Consider the following 19,210-nt stretch of genomic DNA (forward strand, 5'->3'; position numbering starts at 1 on the left):
TGAAGAGAAATTCGAACAGTAAGCTGTTGAATTTAAAGTGCGCACTTGAAAAACGATCATGCTAAATTGTCATTGCAGTGTTGGTTTCCTTTTCTACGAATCGAACATATTAAATAGGAAAGGAACATATTGCATCAAACAATTATATGCCATAAAGTGGCTAATCAGAAGTCTTTTATTAAGCCACACAGTAATTATAAGAGATATCGATATCCGATGTAAAAAATAGGCTGAAATGAACCAGTTACAAGCAGAACTCGACGAATAACGGTGCCAAGGCGAAAGCGGTCACACTGCAAGGACATTGCTAAGTATATGCTTTATGTGTTATTAAGGTTGTGTTTTCCTGAAAAATAACTGCATTGTGATACTCGATTACTCGAATGATGGTAAATATTAGGTTGCAGCTAAAGGATGTCCTATTAACCATTAGTCCTTTTTGCCAGTGCCACATATCAAACTGGAGTTCCCTGAAAATAGTGCTGGCCTTTCTCTCGGTCAACATCTTCTGGCTCCTGAAGGTGTATCCCCCGGCAGGAGATGCTGCGCAGAGGTGTCCGCCCACTCCCCAAAGTCCCGTGGCCGTAGAGTGTCCCTAGCATTCGGATATCGCCTATGCGCTGCTCCAGCCGCTTAACAACATGGACGGCTTCGTGGTCCCGAACAACTCCGCGTCTCTGGCCTTCGATAACATCGACTTGAGCTACGGCCGCTGGGACAACCAGCAGCTGTACAAGATCAAGGACTTTGCTCTGCTGGGCGAGCAGTACGTCGACTCCTCGGAGGGCAGCTTGGTGTGCCTGGCCACCCAGACTTCAGTGGAGCGCCTCAACTCGCTTCCCCAGGTGGCTGCCAATTGGCAGGGCAAGATGTCCGTGGCCCTGTTTGCAGCTGGTCCCGAGGAGTTTGTAGTCCTGCAATACTTCGTTACCTATATGCGCCTGTGCTTCGCCAACATACGCGAGAATGCCACCTTTCACTTGCTCACGCCGAGGGACTTCGACAAGCTGCCCCGAGTAGCCGCACTTCCCCTTAACATGAGGGGCAAATTCGACTGCCAGTACCCGGATAGGACGCTCAAGGCCCTGCTAAAGTTCCGCTCCCTGAAGACCCTGCAGTGGCGACAGAGGAACACCTACCCGCAGAACCACATGAGGAACCTGGCACGGAAGGGGTGCCAGACGAAGTACGTCTTTCTGACCGACATCGACATTGTACCCAGCACCAACAGTGTGCCCCAGTTGAACCACTTCTTGAGGACTGCCAATTGCACGAAGAGTTGTGCCTACGTAATCCCCACATTTGAAATAGACATTAGGGCTACTTTTCCCCGCTCCAAGAATGCGTTAGTGCGCCTGATAAGGAAAGGACTAGCTAGGCCTTTTCACGAAAAGGTCTTCATCTATAACCAATATGCCACTAATTTCTCCAAGTACGTTTTTCAAAATAGTGTAATGAAATCTGTAGATGTATTACGTTTTCTTGTACTTCAGGTGGCTGTCCTCCAACACAAATGATACGGAAGTATCCGTCAGCCATATCGTAACGAACTTTGAATTCCTTTATGAACCCTTCTACATATCAGTGGACAACGCACCAGCGCACGACGAACGATTTCTGGGTTATGGGTTCACAAGGAACTCCCAGGTCAGTACAATTTGAACGCAGAAACCGCGCATTGCTCACCGACTTCCAACTTGCAGGTTTATGAGATGCACATTGCTGGCTATCAGTTCTACGTCCTTTCTCCGGTGTTTACCGGCCATTGGGGATTGCAGAGGAAGCAGGCCAGACCTGCTTGGCGGGAGCAACAGAACAATGCGAATCGCCGGAAGTTCGACGTTTTCAAAAGCGAAATATTCGTGCGGTACAAAAACGATCCACGCCTGCTGTTAAAGGCCAAAAAGAATCAAATACTAGTGAAATAAATAAAATAATTCAAATTATTGAGTTGTTCATCCATCAGCCGGCGCCTTACACTTTTGGCAAGCGCTGTTCCTATTGATCCGTCTTTGTATTTTACGAAGGAACAAGGATAAACTTTAACCAAATAAAGATGCCTAATTTTAAGTATATCAGATGGATTTGTGGGACAGTAATGTAGTAAAATGTATTTACACCTATTTTGATCGTGGTTTCTAGAGGCTTGGAGGTCTTTGGAAGAGGTGTGAGTGGAGGAGAACTGTCATCTGTGGGCTTTCACGCGAATTTGGCGCCCAAAGCAGAGGGCGCGAGGATGGTCCGTGTGAAGGAAAACAGTGGCGGCCGAATGCCGGAAGAGCAGAGCGCCGGCGCAGGACTTTCGCAAGCTGCGTGCTCCCCCAAAAAGCTCACGTCGCCTTCGCAGGACAATAAAAGCTCGCTCCCTCGGCCAGCTTTCCGCAGTCTGTGGCAATCAGAAGGCCCAGTGGATTATTTATTGTGAGTGCTAAGAAAAAAAAAACGAATTCATCGCAACGCGCAATGAGGCAAGGTGATTGCCTGATTCCGAGCAGCGAAGAAGTCGGGAATAGCCAGCAGAACTTGATTAATCCCCATCCGATCCGGCTGTAAGTCCGCCGCAGGTGAGTCCTTCATCCGTCGCCGTTCGGCGCTCCAAGGCTGCCTAGTCGGGTCGTCCGTGTTTTCGATTTTTCGTAACGGGCAGGACACAAAGGAAAAATGCGAATAATGGGGAAAACAAGCATCGACTGACCCACCCATCCATCCATCCATCTATCCAACCATCCATCCATCCATCCAACGAGTTGGAGCCCCCGGCTGTTTGCCCAATTAGGTATCAGTTTTCCAGCGACAGACGCATTATCCTGCGAAGCCTGCAATAGCTGTCCTTATGGCAATGATGCCATGGCCCAGGCGTTCCATCATCGCCACCACCTCGCTATCGATATCCGGCGCGAAGGCCACCCTTATCAGACCCCATCCTCGTGCCCCAAGGCGCATTTGTTTACCTGGCCGCCCTTCGATGTCCACTAATTGCGATCCGAGTGTCAGCGGCGGGCTTAGGAGCAGGTTCGGAGCAGCCAATTAATATCCAATTTGTGTAATTGTGCCGCACCCGCCTTCCACTTCGAGTGCGGGTGCCAATGGCATTGGGACAGTGCCCCAAAATCCACCAGGCACTTCGATGAGCACTTGAGCGTAAAAAACGCAGCTAAAATATTCATTTCTCGCCGATAATGGAAAGAGCTCACTTTCCGACTGATTTTATGACCAGCAATTCGACTTTAATGCGGGAGAAAGTGAAGTCTCGATTGAAACGGAAAGCGACTTTGAAAACAGTTTTCGAAATTCCATTTCATTACTATATATCATTTATGGGATCATTTTTTTTGGGGAAACATAACATAATGTAAAAACTGCAAGGATGTGCCTCCTTTTAAGATGTCTTCGCTCAGTGTATTTTTTATGCTGATGGCCACAAAGTGGGAAGCGATTTAATCAGGGTGAGCTGTCCGTGGGAAGGGAGGAAGGAGGATGGGGAGAAAGGACATTTAAATATCGTGACCATCATCCAGAAAGTGGCGGGAGGCTAAGCCCGGGATGAGACGTGACCTTGCTGGCGTCAATTGCACGGCAAACAGGCTGCATTCGCTAGCTAGCTTTTGGTTCTGGTTTCGACGGGGATCTGGTCCTGGCAGCAGGAGCAGGGGGAGTGCAACTGGGTCAGGCCATTATTTATACACGGCATTGGTCGAATATGCCTGGACAAGCTCAGTTCCACGGCCAAGTCAAGTCAAGTCAAGTTTTTAATGTCCCTGTTTACGACAGGAGCAGGGAAAAACAATTTACTGCAGGATGACACCACCACGTAACCAACTGTCCGGGCCGTAAAACTAGGAACCCAATCCCGCTCCGCTCCCCGCTCCGCCTGTCTTCTGCGAAATTAATGAGAATGTCAAATGCGCTCTGCCATTGCTCAAAGTCAAAAGTGAAAAGTTTCGATTAAAGATTAAGCTGGCTGCCATATCGGAGCGACTCCGTGTCCCGCGTCTCATGAACAATTCATAGTCCACTTCACGGAATGCATATGCATCCGAGCAGCGAGTGGTGCCCACCCAGCGCCAACTGTTGCTGCGATGGCGGCCAATCCTTGTTTGGTTCCATAGTGCCATAAACAGGATTAGATAGTTGAGGCTTATAGATTGGCTTAATGTCAATCCAACAAACAGGAAGCGCTATTTAGAATGTATGTATCTTGAGTACCAAGGAAAGGTAAAGATTTGGGGATTGAAACTTCCGAGCTCATGGAGTACAGATACAAGGAGTCCTCATCCTTGCTGCTCGAATCAAACGCCTTCGAAGCGAGGATAATTCGCACACAAAATGCTTGGTATGTGGGTGGATAACAGGGTGTGGGGGATAAGCAAATGACTCACTGCCTGGCAGAGATTCAGATGCCTTGCAATTGTCTGATGTTTGGATGGGATGAGTGACTGGGGGGGATGCGCCTGCCTGCACGCAATCAGCAGTTCCATGTGATTCCGCTTGCCGAGTCAACAGCGGCAATTGGCAGTTTATGGTTGGCAAATATGCCAAGTCGAATGTTTGTCGAATTATGTGGATCCCGCCAATCCCGCCCTGCTCACTGGATGGGTTATCAATCAGCAGCTGATGGGCATCGGCATGCAAATAGGCTGACTTAATTGGGATGCAGACACCCACATGGGGCACGGCACGGGCACATCCTCCTTCAAGGACGCCTCCATGCGAGACTTAATGAGCTTCCTCGGCGCAATAAGCATAATAATAGTTCGCCTGCACCCGAGACCGACTTTGTGCATCTCGCATCCTTTGGATGGGCATGCGAAAGTGGGTTTTGCTGCAATCTGCATAATAATGACAAAGGGGCGGTGGAGGGCGTGGCCGGAGGGTGGTTACCTGGATATCCAACCACTTGTCGTGCCCTAACGAAACCACAAACAGCTCAGGTGTGTGGCTGTGACCGAAGACGATGGCGATGGCGATCTCCTCGTGGAGAGCAGATGGATATGGAAATTGGGAACAAGGGCGTTTGGGGAATGGAAAGTGGTACGCTTTAAAATTTTAATTATTTGTTGAACGCAATCTGATGTCAACCAATGTGCTATTTGATTGAACTATGCTGTATTCCTTTTGCTAATCATTATGTTGCATACTTTTAGACACCTTAACCCTAATCTTGCCATCTTCTAATTACAGGTACCTTCTTTTGGACACCCAGGTAATTTAGGCAGTAGGCTGCTTCACGTCTAAGAATAATCAAGATAATTGCATGCCACTAATCAAAAGTCGAGAGGAGCTGAAAACGGAGTCCTCATTCCGTAAATCCGATGGCCAATCTGTGTTTATTACTCTTTTTATTCGTACTCAAGTCACCATTTCTGAAATAGTACCGTATTGTAAAGCTGTTTCTGTCTCCCTCCCTCTCTTTTCCCGTTACCTCCTCACTCGCTCTCTTCTGTAATTTCCGTAATCCGTGTATCTCTTCCGTACTCTTGGTGTTGTCCAGTCTGCCGCAACACCCATGCCCGTTCGAATAGCAAAGATATCGCAGTAGAAAGGTAACCACAAGCCAGCGGGAGAAGCAGGAGGAGCAAGAGGAGCAGGAGGAGCCGGTGGACCCGACGCCATGGCGCCCTTCAAGCTCAAGTTCCGGATGGGCAGCTCGCGCAGCACCTCGCAGGAGCACGACCCCGACCCGCAGGTGAACGAGGCGCTCCTGGGCGCCCAGAGCCAGCAGCAGAACGCGCAGCCCCTCCAGGAGGCGGTGGAGGCCAGCAGCAGCTCCAGCCTCGACCTCGCGGACTCCAGCAGTCTCGGCCAGCTGAGCAGCGAGCGCAAGCTGCTCCTGCCGCCCACCACCAGCAGCAGCACCATGCGATTGGGTAAGGACGACACAGTAGCATTCTGCACACAAAGCCATCCAGAGTGGGTATCCCGAACCAAGCAAACATCCTTTAAGTAGCAGCATACGAGATTGGAGCTGAAATTAGGCGTGTAGGATGACTAAATCAAATCGAGGACGAACAAGGACTCTTTTTAAGATTAAATCGTATACTTAATTTTAAAAATTCGTTAAGAACCGAGACTTTTACTATGATGTTCGTAGTTCGGCAGCCTTTGTACCTCTTTTTTTTCTGTGTAGTAAGTACATCGCATGCAACAGCACATATGTAATTGACTGGGTATATGATAGTAGTTACGGATCCTACATTTCTCCACGCACGAATATTTCCACAACTGTTGCACCTCCTTCTGTTTGGAAAAGTGAAATGGGCATTTATGCTTCGCTGTACCACTGATTTTCTAAATCCTGCTTCGCCAAACTTATTGCAGGATATCTTAACCAGAACCGCACTCCGTGCATCAACGAGTCGTTGGCGGATACGGATGCGGACACAGTGCCCACCACCCCACCGCCTTCCTACGAGCATGTTCTAGAGGAGGTAAGTCCGAGTCTGGAGCGGATCCAGCTGTCAATGGGTAGTATGTGAGAACTGTTTGCATCCCACACAGAACACTCGGTTGTCCCAGCACCAGCGACAGTTGTCCCTGGACAGCGCCACTCCGAACCAGAACAGCCGGCGCAGCTCGGCGAACAGCTCGCGGCACAGTGCCGCCCAGCTGAGTGCCGCCTTGGAGCAGCTGGCCGGGAATGGAGGCGCCGGGGAGTACTGCAACGACCCGGACTGCAGGCAGAACCTGAACAACAACGGAGCCACCAGCCACAACGGCAACCACATCCAGAACGCGAACAACAACAACGACGGCGAGCAGATCTTCGAGGGCGTCACGGAACTGGAGCTGCGGAGCGACAACGAGGAGCAGCTGAGCATCAACGAGTTCCTGCTGGAGACGGAGATGGCGGCCTCACCGTCCCGCCGTCTGGAGGATCGCTACGCGGGTGGCGCGGGAGCGGACGAGGATCAGGGCGGCCAGTGCCAGGACGACCAGTGCGCGCAGTGCAGCGAGGAGCGGGCCAGCGGAGAGGACAGGGATGCGGCCAGCACCAGCAGTCAGGCGGCGGCGTCGTCCGGCGGTGGCCACAACTTCTACGATCCGCTCCTGAATCGGGGCAGCTACGCAAACTACAATGAAGGTACTATCTATTCTTCAACGCCATTCGTACTAGATATCTTAATGATATTTAATCTTAGGTGGCTCTGCGAGTTCGGGACCTGGTTCGGCCAACGGCCAGATGTGCCAGGAGGCCTGCTGCAGCGGCTCCGCATCCGGATCGACTGCATCCAGGAGCGGGCGGAGCGGAAGGCGGCAGAACCAGCAGGGTCAGCCGCCCAACTGCCACACCAGCCTGCTCACGCCGGAGATGATGAGCAACAAGACGAGCAAGGAGATCTACAAGGACCTGGCCAAGCAGTGGGGCATCACCTGCAAGATGTCCGAGAGCTGTCGGTGCATGGAGTGTCAGAGTCACTACTTCGACTGCGACTTCGACGATGTGAGTAGCCGCGATAGCCATGGCATGGCAGATTCCACAGTCGTAATCCTGAATCTTTTCCAGAACGAGCACCAGAAGACGGACGGAGGATTGGGCGCTGGCACGCCCATGTTTATCAGCGAGGTGATGCACGGATCCGGGTGCAACATTTTGTAGGGGGCGACATCCGGACGCGGAATCCCCAAGGATTTGCTGAACAACTACTATTATTTATCCGTATTGTACATGTTATGATGAGGGAGACGTCGCCTCACGTACTTAGCACTGAGTGTTTGCACATTATTTTAAGGTAATGCTGCACGGACATATGTTACATAGAATCGGGGAACCGGGAGTATCACGTATGGAATTGGCCAATTGGCCAGCCGCTTTAGGGGCTTTAAAAGTGGGGAAAACGGGGAGCACTACTGTTCGGCGGTAGGAGTATATTTTTGGTGTTAGCCGTAGGACTTGGGGGAAACGAATCGAATCGGAATGGATAGGTCATGTTACCCACCTAGCAGATGAACATCTAAATATCCTTGAGTGTGTTCTTCTTCGGTCAATATATTTCGAAATTTATATATCCCACTCTTGGCCAGCTTGTCATCCCGACTTCTTCATAGGTACTCCCCCTAGCTGCTTTGTCCCCAATATTTATATGTATGTATTTTTCTAAGTGTAGCGAGGAGGAGCAGAAGCTTGAGGCGGACTAGGATGAGCGGCATTCCAGTGCACTTTCCGATCAGAACTCGACGCGTTTCAAAAACAGTTTGGAGGAGTCTCTGGTGGGCGAGAGTTCCCGTAAGCCCGTAGGCACGAAAACCCGGAAAGGCCCGCTTGGAGGACACCACTAGTCAAAGTTATCCACATCAGCAAACCGTAGAATAAGCAAGTCGGCACTTTTGTGCCGTTTTAGATCCAAATCGATGGTGGTTTGGGGAACACAGAAACCAAGTTAACTCCATCGAAATGGCGATACGAACCTAGTTACTCGAACAAACGAATATGCAAACTTAGTCTGAAGGTCAATTGGTCCTCATTTAGAGTCGTTGAATGTTCATTACTCGCTTTCCGTGTGCGCTGACGACACTTTCCGGAGATGGAGCTGGTTTCACTGGACAAATCCACTCGATTAGCACCCGAAAATCGAGAGATAGTGAAGCAAAACCGACTAAGTCTGTTAGCTGTTAGATGGAAGTAGGAAACTACAAGTAATCCGCGTAGGAAAAGCGAATCGAAACCAAGTACTCTTTCCAAGTAGCTAAGTAGCTGAGTAAGAGAGGAGCCCGGACTCGCATCAGCATAGAAATAATTCGAAGGGATCGTAGGAAGTGTAAGGATTGTATTTCGGACTCTGGGAGGTTTTCAAAGTCGGACTCCTGTGCTTGAAAAACATATATAAATGTACGAATATACTAAACACCTCACAACCGGACTTTCACTTTCGCTTTCACTCGACTCGATCGCCGTGATCCTGCGGAAAGGGGTGTCAGGATTAGGCCAGTGGGTAACACTAGTGGGTGCAGCCTGGACTCACGTGGGGAAAAATCTCGCCGCTGTTCTTGCACAGATTCGCATACTTGTCGGAGCTAACGACGCCCCAGTCGTCGCAGGAGGAGGTGGGATCCCCGGCCTTGTACACATAGGAGCCAGCCATGTTGTGGAAGTCGAAGTAGCAGGTCAGGAAGTGGCAGAACTTGAAGGATGGATGGCAGTTGGCGCCCACGGCAAGACCACATCCCATGCGCGACACGCGATCGCTGATGATGTTGGTGAAGAATTTCACCTGGAAGTCCCTGTAGCAGCGAGGGATCAGCACAAGGACGGGGCAACCACATTTTCCAGCTCACCTGTCAGGGTCGAAGGCTTGGAGGAGAGCGTCCGGATCCGGAACATGCTGGTACTCGGCGAACAACGATGTGAACGCCTTCGAATATATCTCCTTCAGGTTGAGCTTCTCCTTGGGCGTGACCAGGGCAATGGCCTCGCCGACGTGGGGGAACCGCAGAGTGGAGCGGCACTCCGATGGCCTCAGGGACAAGGTGGACGCATGGTTGTGGCCCATGTAGGCCAGCTCCTTGTCCCAGACGAGCTGCCGCATCCGCCTGGCCTTCGCGAACGTCTTGTTGCCCATCGCCCTCAGTTCCCCGCCCGCAAACTTGTTCCGCAGAGTGTTGAGTATGTCCAGTGCTATCTTCTGCATTCTCATGTTGTTCGGCACGGAAGCATGGAACTTGGTCGAGTTCCCGTAGACGGTGAAGTCCTTCAGATGGCACATGAAGTGCTTTTTCTTCTCCAGCACACACTTGTGCGTCTTGTTGTTGCAGTAGTTGTATCCGGAAGCCAGTGGTAGCAGGAGCACCACAGCCAACAAAAGCCTCCAGATCATCTTCACTTCGAATTTACACAGTGTTAAAAAGGAAAGCAGTCAGTTATATCTGATTTTAAAGGAAACGAACTGGCGATCTCCAGTACAGATGATATCTCAATATACGAACGCACTAAACCCTCTGACTGCCCCAGGTCCTCGAGGATCCTATTGATCCTGTGGAGAAGTTGTTGTGAGAACGTCTGGTTGGAGAAATGCTCGTACTTACAGGGGGGAAGAGTTTACCATTGTTATCGCACAGATTCGCAAACTCCTTGGACCTGGTGGTGCCCCAGTCGCCACAGGAAGAGGCGGGCTTGCCTGCCTTATAGACGTATGATCCGTTCACGTTGTCGTAGTCGAAGTGGCAGGTCAGGAAGTGGCAGAAGCTGGGGAAACAGGAGGACGTATCAGTTAGCCATCAGTTGCCACGATGCAGTCGCTTACTTAGAGCTGGACCCTTGGCGGCAGTTGGATCCGACGGACATTCCACACCCCACGCGCGACACCTGATCGCTGACGATGATGGTGAAGTGGGCGCTGACGTAGTCCCTGTGGGAGCATTCCGCGGTTATCTATGTGGGCGTAATGCTGCCTAACCCTTGCTCACCTGATGGGGTGGAAGCCCTGGAGCAGAGCCCCCGGATCCTGAATGTGCAGATGCTCGTCGAACATAATGTGGAACATCTTGTTCAATGACTCGCGAACGGTGTGCTTGTACTTGGGCACCATCATGGCCAGGCACTCACCCACCCTGGGAAACCGCAGTGTTGAGCGGCACTTGGTGTGCTGGAAGGACACGGTGGAGGCGTGGCAGCGGGCCATGTACGCCAGCTCGCTGTCCCACAGTACCTGGCGCAGCCGCTTGGCCTGCGCGAAGGTCCTGTTCTCACTCGTCCTGAATGCGCCGCTGGCAAACTGGTTTCGAAAATTGTTGATGATCCGCAGAATCTCGGTTCGCAGTTTTGGAGTCTCCGGCACGATGGCATGGTACCGGGTGCCGCCCAGCGAAGGAATCTTGTCCAGCCTGCACATGAAGTGTTGGGTATTCAGCAGGATGCACCTGTGGGTCTTGTTGTTGCAGTAGTTGTAGCCGTAAGCCATGGTTGAAATCAGCAGAATCACAGGCAGCACAGCCCTCAAAATCATTTTACTGGCAATTTAAACAGTGTGGGAAACTTGAAACTTTAATGAGTTGTGATGTAAAGCGAAAAGGACCTTTGATCGAAGAAGGGTCCTTGAATGATTAAGAATGAAACGAATTTTCAGCGAGTTCGGGATATTTCAAGACCTAAGTACGCTCTTACTCCTGCAAGAACACACGATGTAGCACGATATAGTAAGCAAAGGAGTATCCTCTCACCAGGGGGAAGATCTCGCCCGTGTTTGCGCACAGATTGGAGTACTTGACGCTGGCGATGGTTTTCCAGTCGTTGCAGCCAGTGGTAGCTTTTCCAGTCTTGTATACATAGGAGCCGTTCACGTTGGTGTAGTCGAAGTGGCAGGTGAGGAAGTGACAGAAGCTGGAGGAGCAGATGATCAGGGCGAGCGCCCAGTGGAAAGATGACCGTCTCACCCGACTTTGCCGTCCTTTTCGCAGTTGGAACCCACAGTGAAACCACAGCCCACTCGAGACACTCGATCGTTGACGATGATGGAGAAGTGTCCCACGCTGTAGTCCCTAAATCAGCAAGGAGTTATCCCAGCTCGGAGAACTTAGCGGCCCGTGCTCACCTTTTGGAATCGAATCTACTGGCAAAACTGTGCGGATCCTGAACCGTCTTGTACTCGTCGAATATCTGACCAAAGACCATGCTCAGCAGCTCCGAAAGACTGAGCCTGTGCCCGATGGGAGGCGACAGGGCCAGGACCTCGCCCGCCAGCGGGAAGCGCAGGGTAGAGCGGCACTCGGAGTGCATAAAGGAGACGGTGGCGGCGTGGGTGCGCGCCATGTAGGCCAGCTCGCTGTCCCATTGGAGCGCCCTCATCCGCTTGGCGCTCGGGAACGTCTTGTTCTTGGCGGTGTCCAGTTCCCCTCCTGCCAACATGTCCCGGAAGGTGTTCAGTACGCCCAGCGTCTCCCTTCGCACCTTCAGCGTGTCCGGTATGCTGGCGTAGTACTTGGTCCGGCCTCCATAGGGCGTCAGTTCCCCCAGCCGGCACATAAAGTGCTTTCTCTGGGCCAGGTCGCACACATGGGTCCGATTGTTGCAGTAGTTGTAGCCGGCCACCATGGGCAGCAGCAGCAGCCCGGCGAGCAGCAGGAGGATGGAGGCCATTGGGAGCAGGAACTTTAGTTCGATCAGTATTCGGGGTGAGGTGGAGTAGAGTGGAATATTCCCCCATTCAAACAAGGCTTGGCTATGTCAAAATTGTATTTTATTGTTATTTTTTCGTTAGGGATTTTAGGAAGAGCTGCTGCTAAATTCATTCGGTAATAGTATGCAAAGTTATGTAATGTAATAAATGGTTTGAGCGAAGGTTGTGCCGAAATGGCCTTGCTGAAGTTCCTTGGTTTAATTTCAATCCTTAGTCGGTCTAAAGTCTAGATATATTGCTTCGGTCTGCTGGCCATGGCATGTACAGAAAGGCGTTCGGAACTCGAAACGTCAACAGAGGTGTACAAAAAATACAACAAACTATTCAACATAGCGCAATAGGTACGTGGGTATCGCTTACAAAAATATCTCGTGGCTTTCGATTCTAGCGGGATGCTTCATCAACAGGAAACAATAGTAACATTTAACAAACAAATGGCTTTGGGTGGGTGGGATGACGTGGGTGGTGGCCAGGCGGCCAGGCGGCCAGGCGGCCAGGCGGCCAGGCGGCCACTGAGTTCTCGTAAAGTGTGAATCAAAAACTTTCAGTTTACAACCCGTACCAGTTCGATTTATTATGTTGCGTTATGTATGCGTAGCTCGGTTCTTCGAATTGAAATCGCTTATGTTACGGCTATAGGTGTACAAGTACTATCTATGCAAGATCGGTATATAACTCTATGTACTCTGATTTACTGTCGGAAATACGTATTGTGAATGCAACTATTAGCATAAGGTATATATTATCGGTTGATTTCCTAGAAAACTTCCAACTTTCGACTTCCAACTTCGAATTTCGAATTTCGAAATTCTCTCTCTTTCGCTCCTCGCGTCGCGTGCACACGTACAAATATATAAATGTCTATACGCTGTATATACTCGTATATATGTATATGTAGATGACTTATTCAGGGAGGCACGTAATTTGAAACAGAAGCGCCCTTAACAATGGGAAACAATCTAAAACTAATTAAAGCGTGTGTTTACGAGTAGGGGTAACTAATTAGAATACTTCGTATGTACAGGCTGCAGACCCATCCCGTCTGCAGCGCCATCCGCCGATCCGAGGAGCCGAATGCGGATGACAAAGGGCTGCCTGCCATCGAACGACGACTGCGATCGAGACTAGATCTTGGAGACACGCGCACAGGCTTACATTGGTCGTATAAAAAATATATGAAGCTATACACTGTTTGTATCACTAACGAGGGTTCCGTTGCATCCACTGCATCCTACACGCAGGTCGAGGATGCGTGCGACACACTGGCCGCTGCCGCCGCAGCTGCAGCCGCCGAGGAGGAAGCCGCCGAGGCGGCCTCCAGGTTGAAGTCCTTGCTGCGGCAGCACATCTCGCAGATGCGCTTGGTGTCCGGATTGAGGAACGTGCAGAAGCTGCAGCTCCACTCGTTCGGACTGGTCACAATCAGCTGGGGGGAAACAGTCGGCGGCTGCTTGGGCACAGCTCCGGTGCGTTGCCGTGACGCGGTTCCCCGATTGTCCACGACGGCCGTCTTCAAGGCGGACTTGACCTTCTTAACGCCGGCACTGCTGCTATTGGGCAGAGGACTGGGTGCAGGAGCTTGCACCACCTTAGCCTCGCGTCGCCCCGCACCGGATTTCTTATCTAGCGTGCGCGCCTTCTCTCCGTTTGTGGGTTTCGTGGCCTCACGGCGCTTTTCCGCCGGGGGAGCTGTACCGTCATTCGTTATGGCCAGCGAGCCTAGGTCCAAGCTCTGCACCAGCAGGTCCTCGCGGTCACCCAGGTCCTTGGTGTAGCCCGAACGCTCGAGGTTCTTGAATACATAGTTCCAGGACTCGAAACTGCCGACGCCCTCCTGCACTTTGGGCATCAGAGGCGGCGAGCCACCGTCCACGGCCACAAATCCGTCCAGACTGGCCGAGTCGTAACTGTTCATGTCCGAAATGGTGGTGGGTAAATCACGTTCGGTGACGGACCTCCTGGCCGGAGCCGTTCGACTAGGCCGCTCCTTCAATTCCTTGTGCATCTTGCGATTATTGTCCATGGTGTTCTGTTTAAAGGATTAGACAATGTTAGGTAACCATTATACACGTATGAAGATGTTGTTAGAACTCACTTGCTTTTCCGCTGTTCGCGGATGTTTGTCAGTCGAATTAATGCCCCCCGCCTCGGCCAACGCCCGCATACGGCTGCTCTTCGGAACCGGCCGTGCGTAGATGTACATATCCTGGCCGGTCGGCGGTGGCGCTTGCGGGAGCGTGGTGGGCAGGTCGTAGCCCCCGTAGGTGGCATACATGGCTGCCGGATTCCCCCGCATGCTGGGCTGCAACTGACCCATGAGCTCGGCATACTGCGGATCGTAGTCGTGCGCCCCAAAGTCATGCTGGGACAGAAGGGCTCGCTCGTCGAAGTCAATGAGGTGGTGATCCGGCGGATAGGTGCTCTGGCGGTGCTGCATGGCGGCCAAGGCAGCGGCGGCAGCAGCAGAAGTGTTCGGCTGGCGACGATGCAAGTCGCAGCTATGGGCTGTGCCCGTCTTCCCCAGCGTGGCGTACATGTTGGTGTGCTGTCCATTGCCATAGAGGTCGGCGGGCGAGGCATACGGGTCATTCAGCTGGCTGGAGATGTTGTACGGCAGCGGATAGCGGTTTCCCGGTGCATTGTAGGCACCAGCCACGGCCGCGTAGGAGGCACTGCTGCCCATGCTCAGGCCATCCAAGCAGTCATAGGGCGCCTCGTAGACGTGCGGCAGCTGGCACTGCTGCTGGAGCTGCTGATCGAAGGAGTGGCGGTGAGGCAGATGGGCATGCGGCTCCTGGTAGTGTTCCAGGCTGCGAGAATGCGTCATCAGCGGACCAGGCAGGTGCGGTTGCTGATGCGGCTGCGCTGGGTAAGGCGGCAGATACTTACCCGCCTCGTTCAGCCCATTGGGATGCAGGGCACAAGTGCCGGAACTGCTGGGATGATGGGCAACGTTGTTGCTGCGCATGGCGCAGGCAGCTGGCGCAGCTTTCACCACATTGCTGTATGTATTCTCCTGCATCGGTGGCTGCTCCTTGCGCACGCGTTTCTCACTCAGCTGCCTGACCATCTCCTTGATGGTCGTGGACGTTCCACCCACGTAGCGCTCGCGGAACTGCAGGATGTCCTTCCAAGTGCAGCTGTATCCCGCTGCCGTGACTCCCGCGTAGATGTGCTTCATGATCTGGCACTCCACGTAGGCGGCCATTGCGTCGCGCGAAACATTCGTCACCTGATCCGGACAGATGGGACCATCGAGGACGAAGGTGTCCTCGGCAGCCCGGCGATAGCCCATGGCCAGGAAGAGCTGCTCGGCGTCCAGCAGGCGGGACTGAATGTCGTGCTGAAAGCATCCCGAATAGGTCTGCAGAAAGGTGGATTACTCAGTTAGAAGTGGGTATTCAGTATATGTCATCATCCTATATCCACCTTAAGAGTTCGATACTCCTTTCTCCAGGGCTTCGTAAACAGGTTGTTGGCATACTGGCTGATGGTCTCGAAGGCTACGATGGCGTTCTGGGCCGAAAAGTCGGGCAGCTCGAGCACAGACCTCCGCAGGACATGCCCAGTTTCCGGCAGAAAGAACTTGCGATCGTGCTGCACCACGCAGAGGAACTCCTTCAGGCAGCCTGTAAACGCGGATTGATTAGTTCCATTTCCATTCAGAACAAAGACAAGGCGACGAACTCACCCTCCAGCTGCTTGCGCTCCTCGAGCTTCTCTATGCTCTCCTCCGTCTCGAGAAACATCCAGTGGCGCCGGAGAATCTCATCCCACAGATCGGGGATGAGGTCGTGCGGCACGAAATCTGACATCTCGGGCTAAGGACTCTCATTCAAGGCGCCTCCGGCTCCTGCAAAACAAGAACACAAGGTTACACTACGGCAAACATCTCGAGAGCCCAGGGCACGCCACCATGGCTATTGATTTTCCACAAGGGGGTGGGGTGGGGATGCACTTCTCTGGCATGAATCACCAGAATCACATCCTTCCCCGCATGACGCATGCCGTCGCGGCATGCAGCAAACAAACAAATAAACAACCAACCGGGTTCGAATGGAGTAACAATAACTGGCCAGATAAGAGCAAACAATGGGCTCCACTGGGGCCCGTCATCGATAGTGGCATTCCCGAGTCCTTATCAATTTCCTCCCAGCCAGCGGAGCACCCAAGCAACCAGTAGTTGCCCCTCGCCGACAAAAACAGTTGACAACAAAAAGCTCACCTGTGATTACGTCTACTGTGCTCCCCAAAGCAGTGGAAGCTGATTCATTGGCGGGGAGAAAAGCTGTTTTGCGGGGATTTCGTTTCCAATAAATGCAATTTTTTGTAAATAGAAATAGGAAATAGAAATCTCCAGCCCAAAGTCGATCTATGGGATTTCGCACCAACTGGAATCCCTTTATTATGAATGCTAGTTAGAGATCCAGAAAGATTCTGCAGCATACTTTGTTTATTTTCAAAAGCATATCTAATCTAGGGTTTATTTTTGAATTGAAAGATAGCGAATTGTATAGAAATCAACTAAATGCGGGGCTGCTCGTAGCTTTGCTTCGGTGAGTCATAAGGTCAGAAATGCTAATCATGTACAATTTCCAGGCTTACCTAATGTACGCGAAAATAAGTAGAGTAAATAATAATAGAGCTCACTCGCTGTGATGATAATGGATAACCCGAAAGCAAGCTCCAACCCTTTACTTTATCTGTGAGCTTTACCTGGCAGATACTACTCCCAACTGGGTATTAACTGCTCGCTGACCCGAAGGAAAGCCCACAAGTGCTCGATAGGAACCCAGAAGCCCCGCGATGGCATCGCTCGAACTTATCTCCCCCTCCCCCCGCCAACCGGAGAACCGAGCCACTTGACTGGCTATCTCGATATTGATATCGGCTATCGTGGAGCCAGAGATCGTCCATTGGCCTTTGGCATTCGATACTGAGAGCACCGGAGAGGCACTGCGTCGAGCAACCTTGGGGAGTGACTCACTTGGCGTTCGGTGCTCCAATCAGAATGCGAATGAGCAGCAAGGCGGGCGTGGAGAAAGAAGTGTGGAGCAACTGAGTAAACGGCGAAGAGAAGGAAAGGAGAACCGAATAAACGCGGTGTGCGAAGAGAACAAAATTTACAGTGATAAGCGTATATTATCAAATATATCAAAACAAAAATATGCAAGGCACAAAATCCGACTTTCCTTCAGATCCTCTATAATTTATAATATACTTATGCAATAATTTCGACGCTACACATACTGACAATTTCCTATTTTGTTGCTTGGGTTCGTACATATACATACATACATACATACTACTAGTTAACAATACCATGAAATGGGAATTTAAACAGTCAGTCGAAGCTGCGCTGCCAACCGATTAATGAGCTGAGCATTACATGTATGATGTCCTGTAATAATGAATCAATTGAATATGCATGCAACTGATAGCTTTCCCAGTCCACTGCATTTTAATTAATGTTTCCCAGCGCCGAAACAGCACACATTGTTGCTGGGAATGGGAATGGGAAGTGGGGGAAATGGGGGAAATGGGAAAGCGGGCCGAAGAAAGTGGAGCTTTCGTGGGAACCCATAAATTCAGTGGCCAAATGAAGCAAGATGATTGCAGGGCGGATTAAAATCAATAGCCAGCATGCAGGTGGAGCAAGTGGAGTGGGCCGAGTGGCAATGTAGTTACTTATTTACTATGAGTACCACAGGCACATTCGCACTCAGGTGGTGATAAATTCATGGCATTTCGGCTGCCCGTCCGTCTGCTAATTGAATTTTCAATATTTATTGCCTGGCCAGGACACATAACGTACATACCACCACCACCGACCGAATGCCTGCAGCCGAGTGAAAATGCCCTCGATGGGCAGAGAATTTGTGTGCTGACATTACAATGGACGCAATATGGCAGGGATTTGAGGCGTTTATTGATTCAGGCAGCACTTCAAGCCGAAGTCGGCGAAGGCATCGATTGGCCAGGACGAGGATGGGCCATGCAACAGTTTCGAGCCATGTGCCCTGGCCACAGATCCGCCGCACCACACACTGGCCGTCAGGGGCGATTATGCATATACATATAGTACATATATGAGTCTGCCTACCGGCAACCGATGGCAGGGTGCTCCCATTCTTATTTTCAGCAATGCGGCACTAAATTTAGCAAATAAAAGCTCACCCGGCTCGTTCTTTGGCAGCCAGAAAGGGAGCCGCTGCCAGGGGCATCGAAGCGCGGATACCCTGTACCGACCACCTAATAGTTCCTACACACACTTTTCACTCTCACTCGTTCACCGAACATCTGGTGCTCACTTTCAAGCCTTCTTGTTCACTAGCTCGCAGCAGCGCACGTGATACCCTGTAATCCGAAACCAGGAAGCATCCGCCTTGGACTTACGCAAATTCCCAGTGGTCCGCTGGTGGCTCGGCTCTCATTTTTGCATTTTCCTCCGGAAAAGTCCGCGCGCTGGAAAAGTCAACACAAGTTCACCTCTCCAAATTCGTGCGTGGGTGTGGGCGGAAGGCGGAAGGTGGTGGTAGGTGGATGGTGGGCGGGGTGTGGGTTGGTGGTGATTCGAGGGGGGGCGGTGCGTGGGTGGGTTTATTTTTAGCGCTGCTGCGACGGAAACGCGACAAGTCGGAGATTCTGCTTCCGCAATGTTGTTGTTTTCGCAGCCGTTATTATTAACAAATATTACGCTGCCCACGGGCTCTTCTTCTTGCTTGTTTGCGTTGACAAATCTCGCTGCGCTTTCACAATCACATCAAATCGGGGAAAACTCGTTTTTCCCCCCTTTCTGCGCGGCTCACTCTTCGGTTCGTGAACAGTTTGTGTCCGCGGTCAATGGAAAGTCTTTGTTTTTCACACGCGTTTATCACAACAGTAAATAAAATAGCAATTTAGCCAGTTTAATCAACTCGGAGAGCAGAACTTTTAACCGTGAGAAATAACCGCATACTGAAGTGGGCAAAATCTGGGAAATCGCCACGGAGGAACTCGCGGAAAATACCAAATCCATGGCATGCAAGCTTTATTACCAGGGGCGTAGAAGAGGGGCTTTATCTGATTCATCCTCTCTCTATACTTTTCAACCGCTTGCC

The 19,210-nt window shown here is 51.3% G+C and overlaps 6 protein-coding genes across 7 annotated transcripts; 2 read left to right on the forward strand and 4 right to left on the reverse strand.

Moving 5' to 3' along the window:
* Positions 1–229: 229 nt before the first annotated feature.
* Positions 230–2,075, forward strand: LOC6739512 (beta-1,4-glucuronyltransferase 1). Its single transcript, XM_016172234.3, has 4 exons — positions 230–389; positions 447–1,432; positions 1,494–1,647; positions 1,704–2,075. The coding sequence occupies exons 2-4, from the start codon at positions 642–644 to the stop codon at positions 1,926–1,928; spliced, it is 1,170 nt and encodes a 389-aa protein (XP_016029405.1). The 5' UTR covers positions 230–389; positions 447–641; the 3' UTR covers positions 1,929–2,075.
* A 287-nt stretch (positions 2,076–2,362) lies between these two features.
* On the forward strand, positions 2,363–8,850 carry LOC6739516 (uncharacterized protein DDB_G0283357). The gene is made up of 7 exons (XM_016172236.2): positions 2,363–2,564; positions 5,182–5,203; positions 5,492–5,867; positions 6,319–6,428; positions 6,499–7,081; positions 7,140–7,441; positions 7,505–8,850. Exons 3-7 carry the CDS (start codon positions 5,612–5,614, stop codon positions 7,595–7,597), a joined length of 1,344 nt encoding a protein of 447 aa, XP_016029406.1. The 5' UTR covers positions 2,363–2,564; positions 5,182–5,203; positions 5,492–5,611; the 3' UTR covers positions 7,598–8,850.
* LOC27206830 (scoloptoxin SSD43) lies at positions 7,886–9,913 on the reverse strand. The gene is made up of 3 exons (XM_016182621.3): positions 9,274–9,913; positions 8,961–9,219; positions 7,886–8,897 (listed from the first exon to the last, which is right to left on the reverse strand). The coding sequence occupies exons 1-3, from the start codon at positions 9,810–9,812 to the stop codon at positions 8,874–8,876; spliced, it is 822 nt and encodes a 273-aa protein (XP_016029407.1). The 5' UTR covers positions 9,813–9,913; the 3' UTR covers positions 7,886–8,873.
* LOC6739517 (antigen 5 like allergen Cul n 1) lies at positions 9,828–11,076 on the reverse strand. The gene is made up of 4 exons (XM_039291659.2): positions 10,402–11,076; positions 10,239–10,343; positions 10,021–10,180; positions 9,828–9,968 (listed from the first exon to the last, which is right to left on the reverse strand). The coding sequence occupies exons 1-4, from the start codon at positions 10,938–10,940 to the stop codon at positions 9,960–9,962; spliced, it is 813 nt and encodes a 270-aa protein (XP_039147593.1). The 5' UTR covers positions 10,941–11,076; the 3' UTR covers positions 9,828–9,959.
* LOC27207622 (venom allergen 3) lies at positions 10,959–12,083 on the reverse strand. Its single transcript, XM_016183301.3, has 4 exons — positions 11,526–12,083; positions 11,368–11,472; positions 11,155–11,314; positions 10,959–11,100 (listed from the first exon to the last, which is right to left on the reverse strand). The coding sequence occupies exons 1-4, from the start codon at positions 12,068–12,070 to the stop codon at positions 11,095–11,097; spliced, it is 816 nt and encodes a 271-aa protein (XP_016029410.1). The 5' UTR covers positions 12,071–12,083; the 3' UTR covers positions 10,959–11,094.
* A 70-nt stretch (positions 12,084–12,153) lies between these two features.
* LOC27206630 (protein tamozhennic) lies at positions 12,154–19,108 on the reverse strand. 2 transcript variants are annotated; one of them, XM_016182429.3, is made up of 5 exons: positions 18,507–19,108; positions 15,802–15,963; positions 15,540–15,739; positions 14,206–15,474; positions 12,154–14,139 (listed from the first exon to the last, which is right to left on the reverse strand). In XM_016182429.3, exons 2-5 carry the CDS (start codon positions 15,923–15,925, stop codon positions 13,342–13,344), a joined length of 2,391 nt encoding a protein of 796 aa, XP_016029413.1. In that variant the 5' UTR covers positions 15,926–15,963; positions 18,507–19,108; the 3' UTR covers positions 12,154–13,341. The 2 variants fall into 2 exon arrangements, with proteins under 2 accessions (XP_016029413.1, XP_044778351.1); XM_044922416.1 differs by lacking the exon at positions 18,507–19,108 and adding an exon at positions 17,098–17,282.
* Positions 19,109–19,210: the final 102 nt, after the last annotated feature.

The sequence above is a fragment of the Drosophila simulans genome, chromosome 2R (assembly GCF_016746395.2).
Source record: "Drosophila simulans strain w501 chromosome 2R, Prin_Dsim_3.1, whole genome shotgun sequence".
In the NCBI taxonomy this organism is placed as follows: Eukaryota; Metazoa; Arthropoda; class Insecta; order Diptera; family Drosophilidae; genus Drosophila; species Drosophila simulans.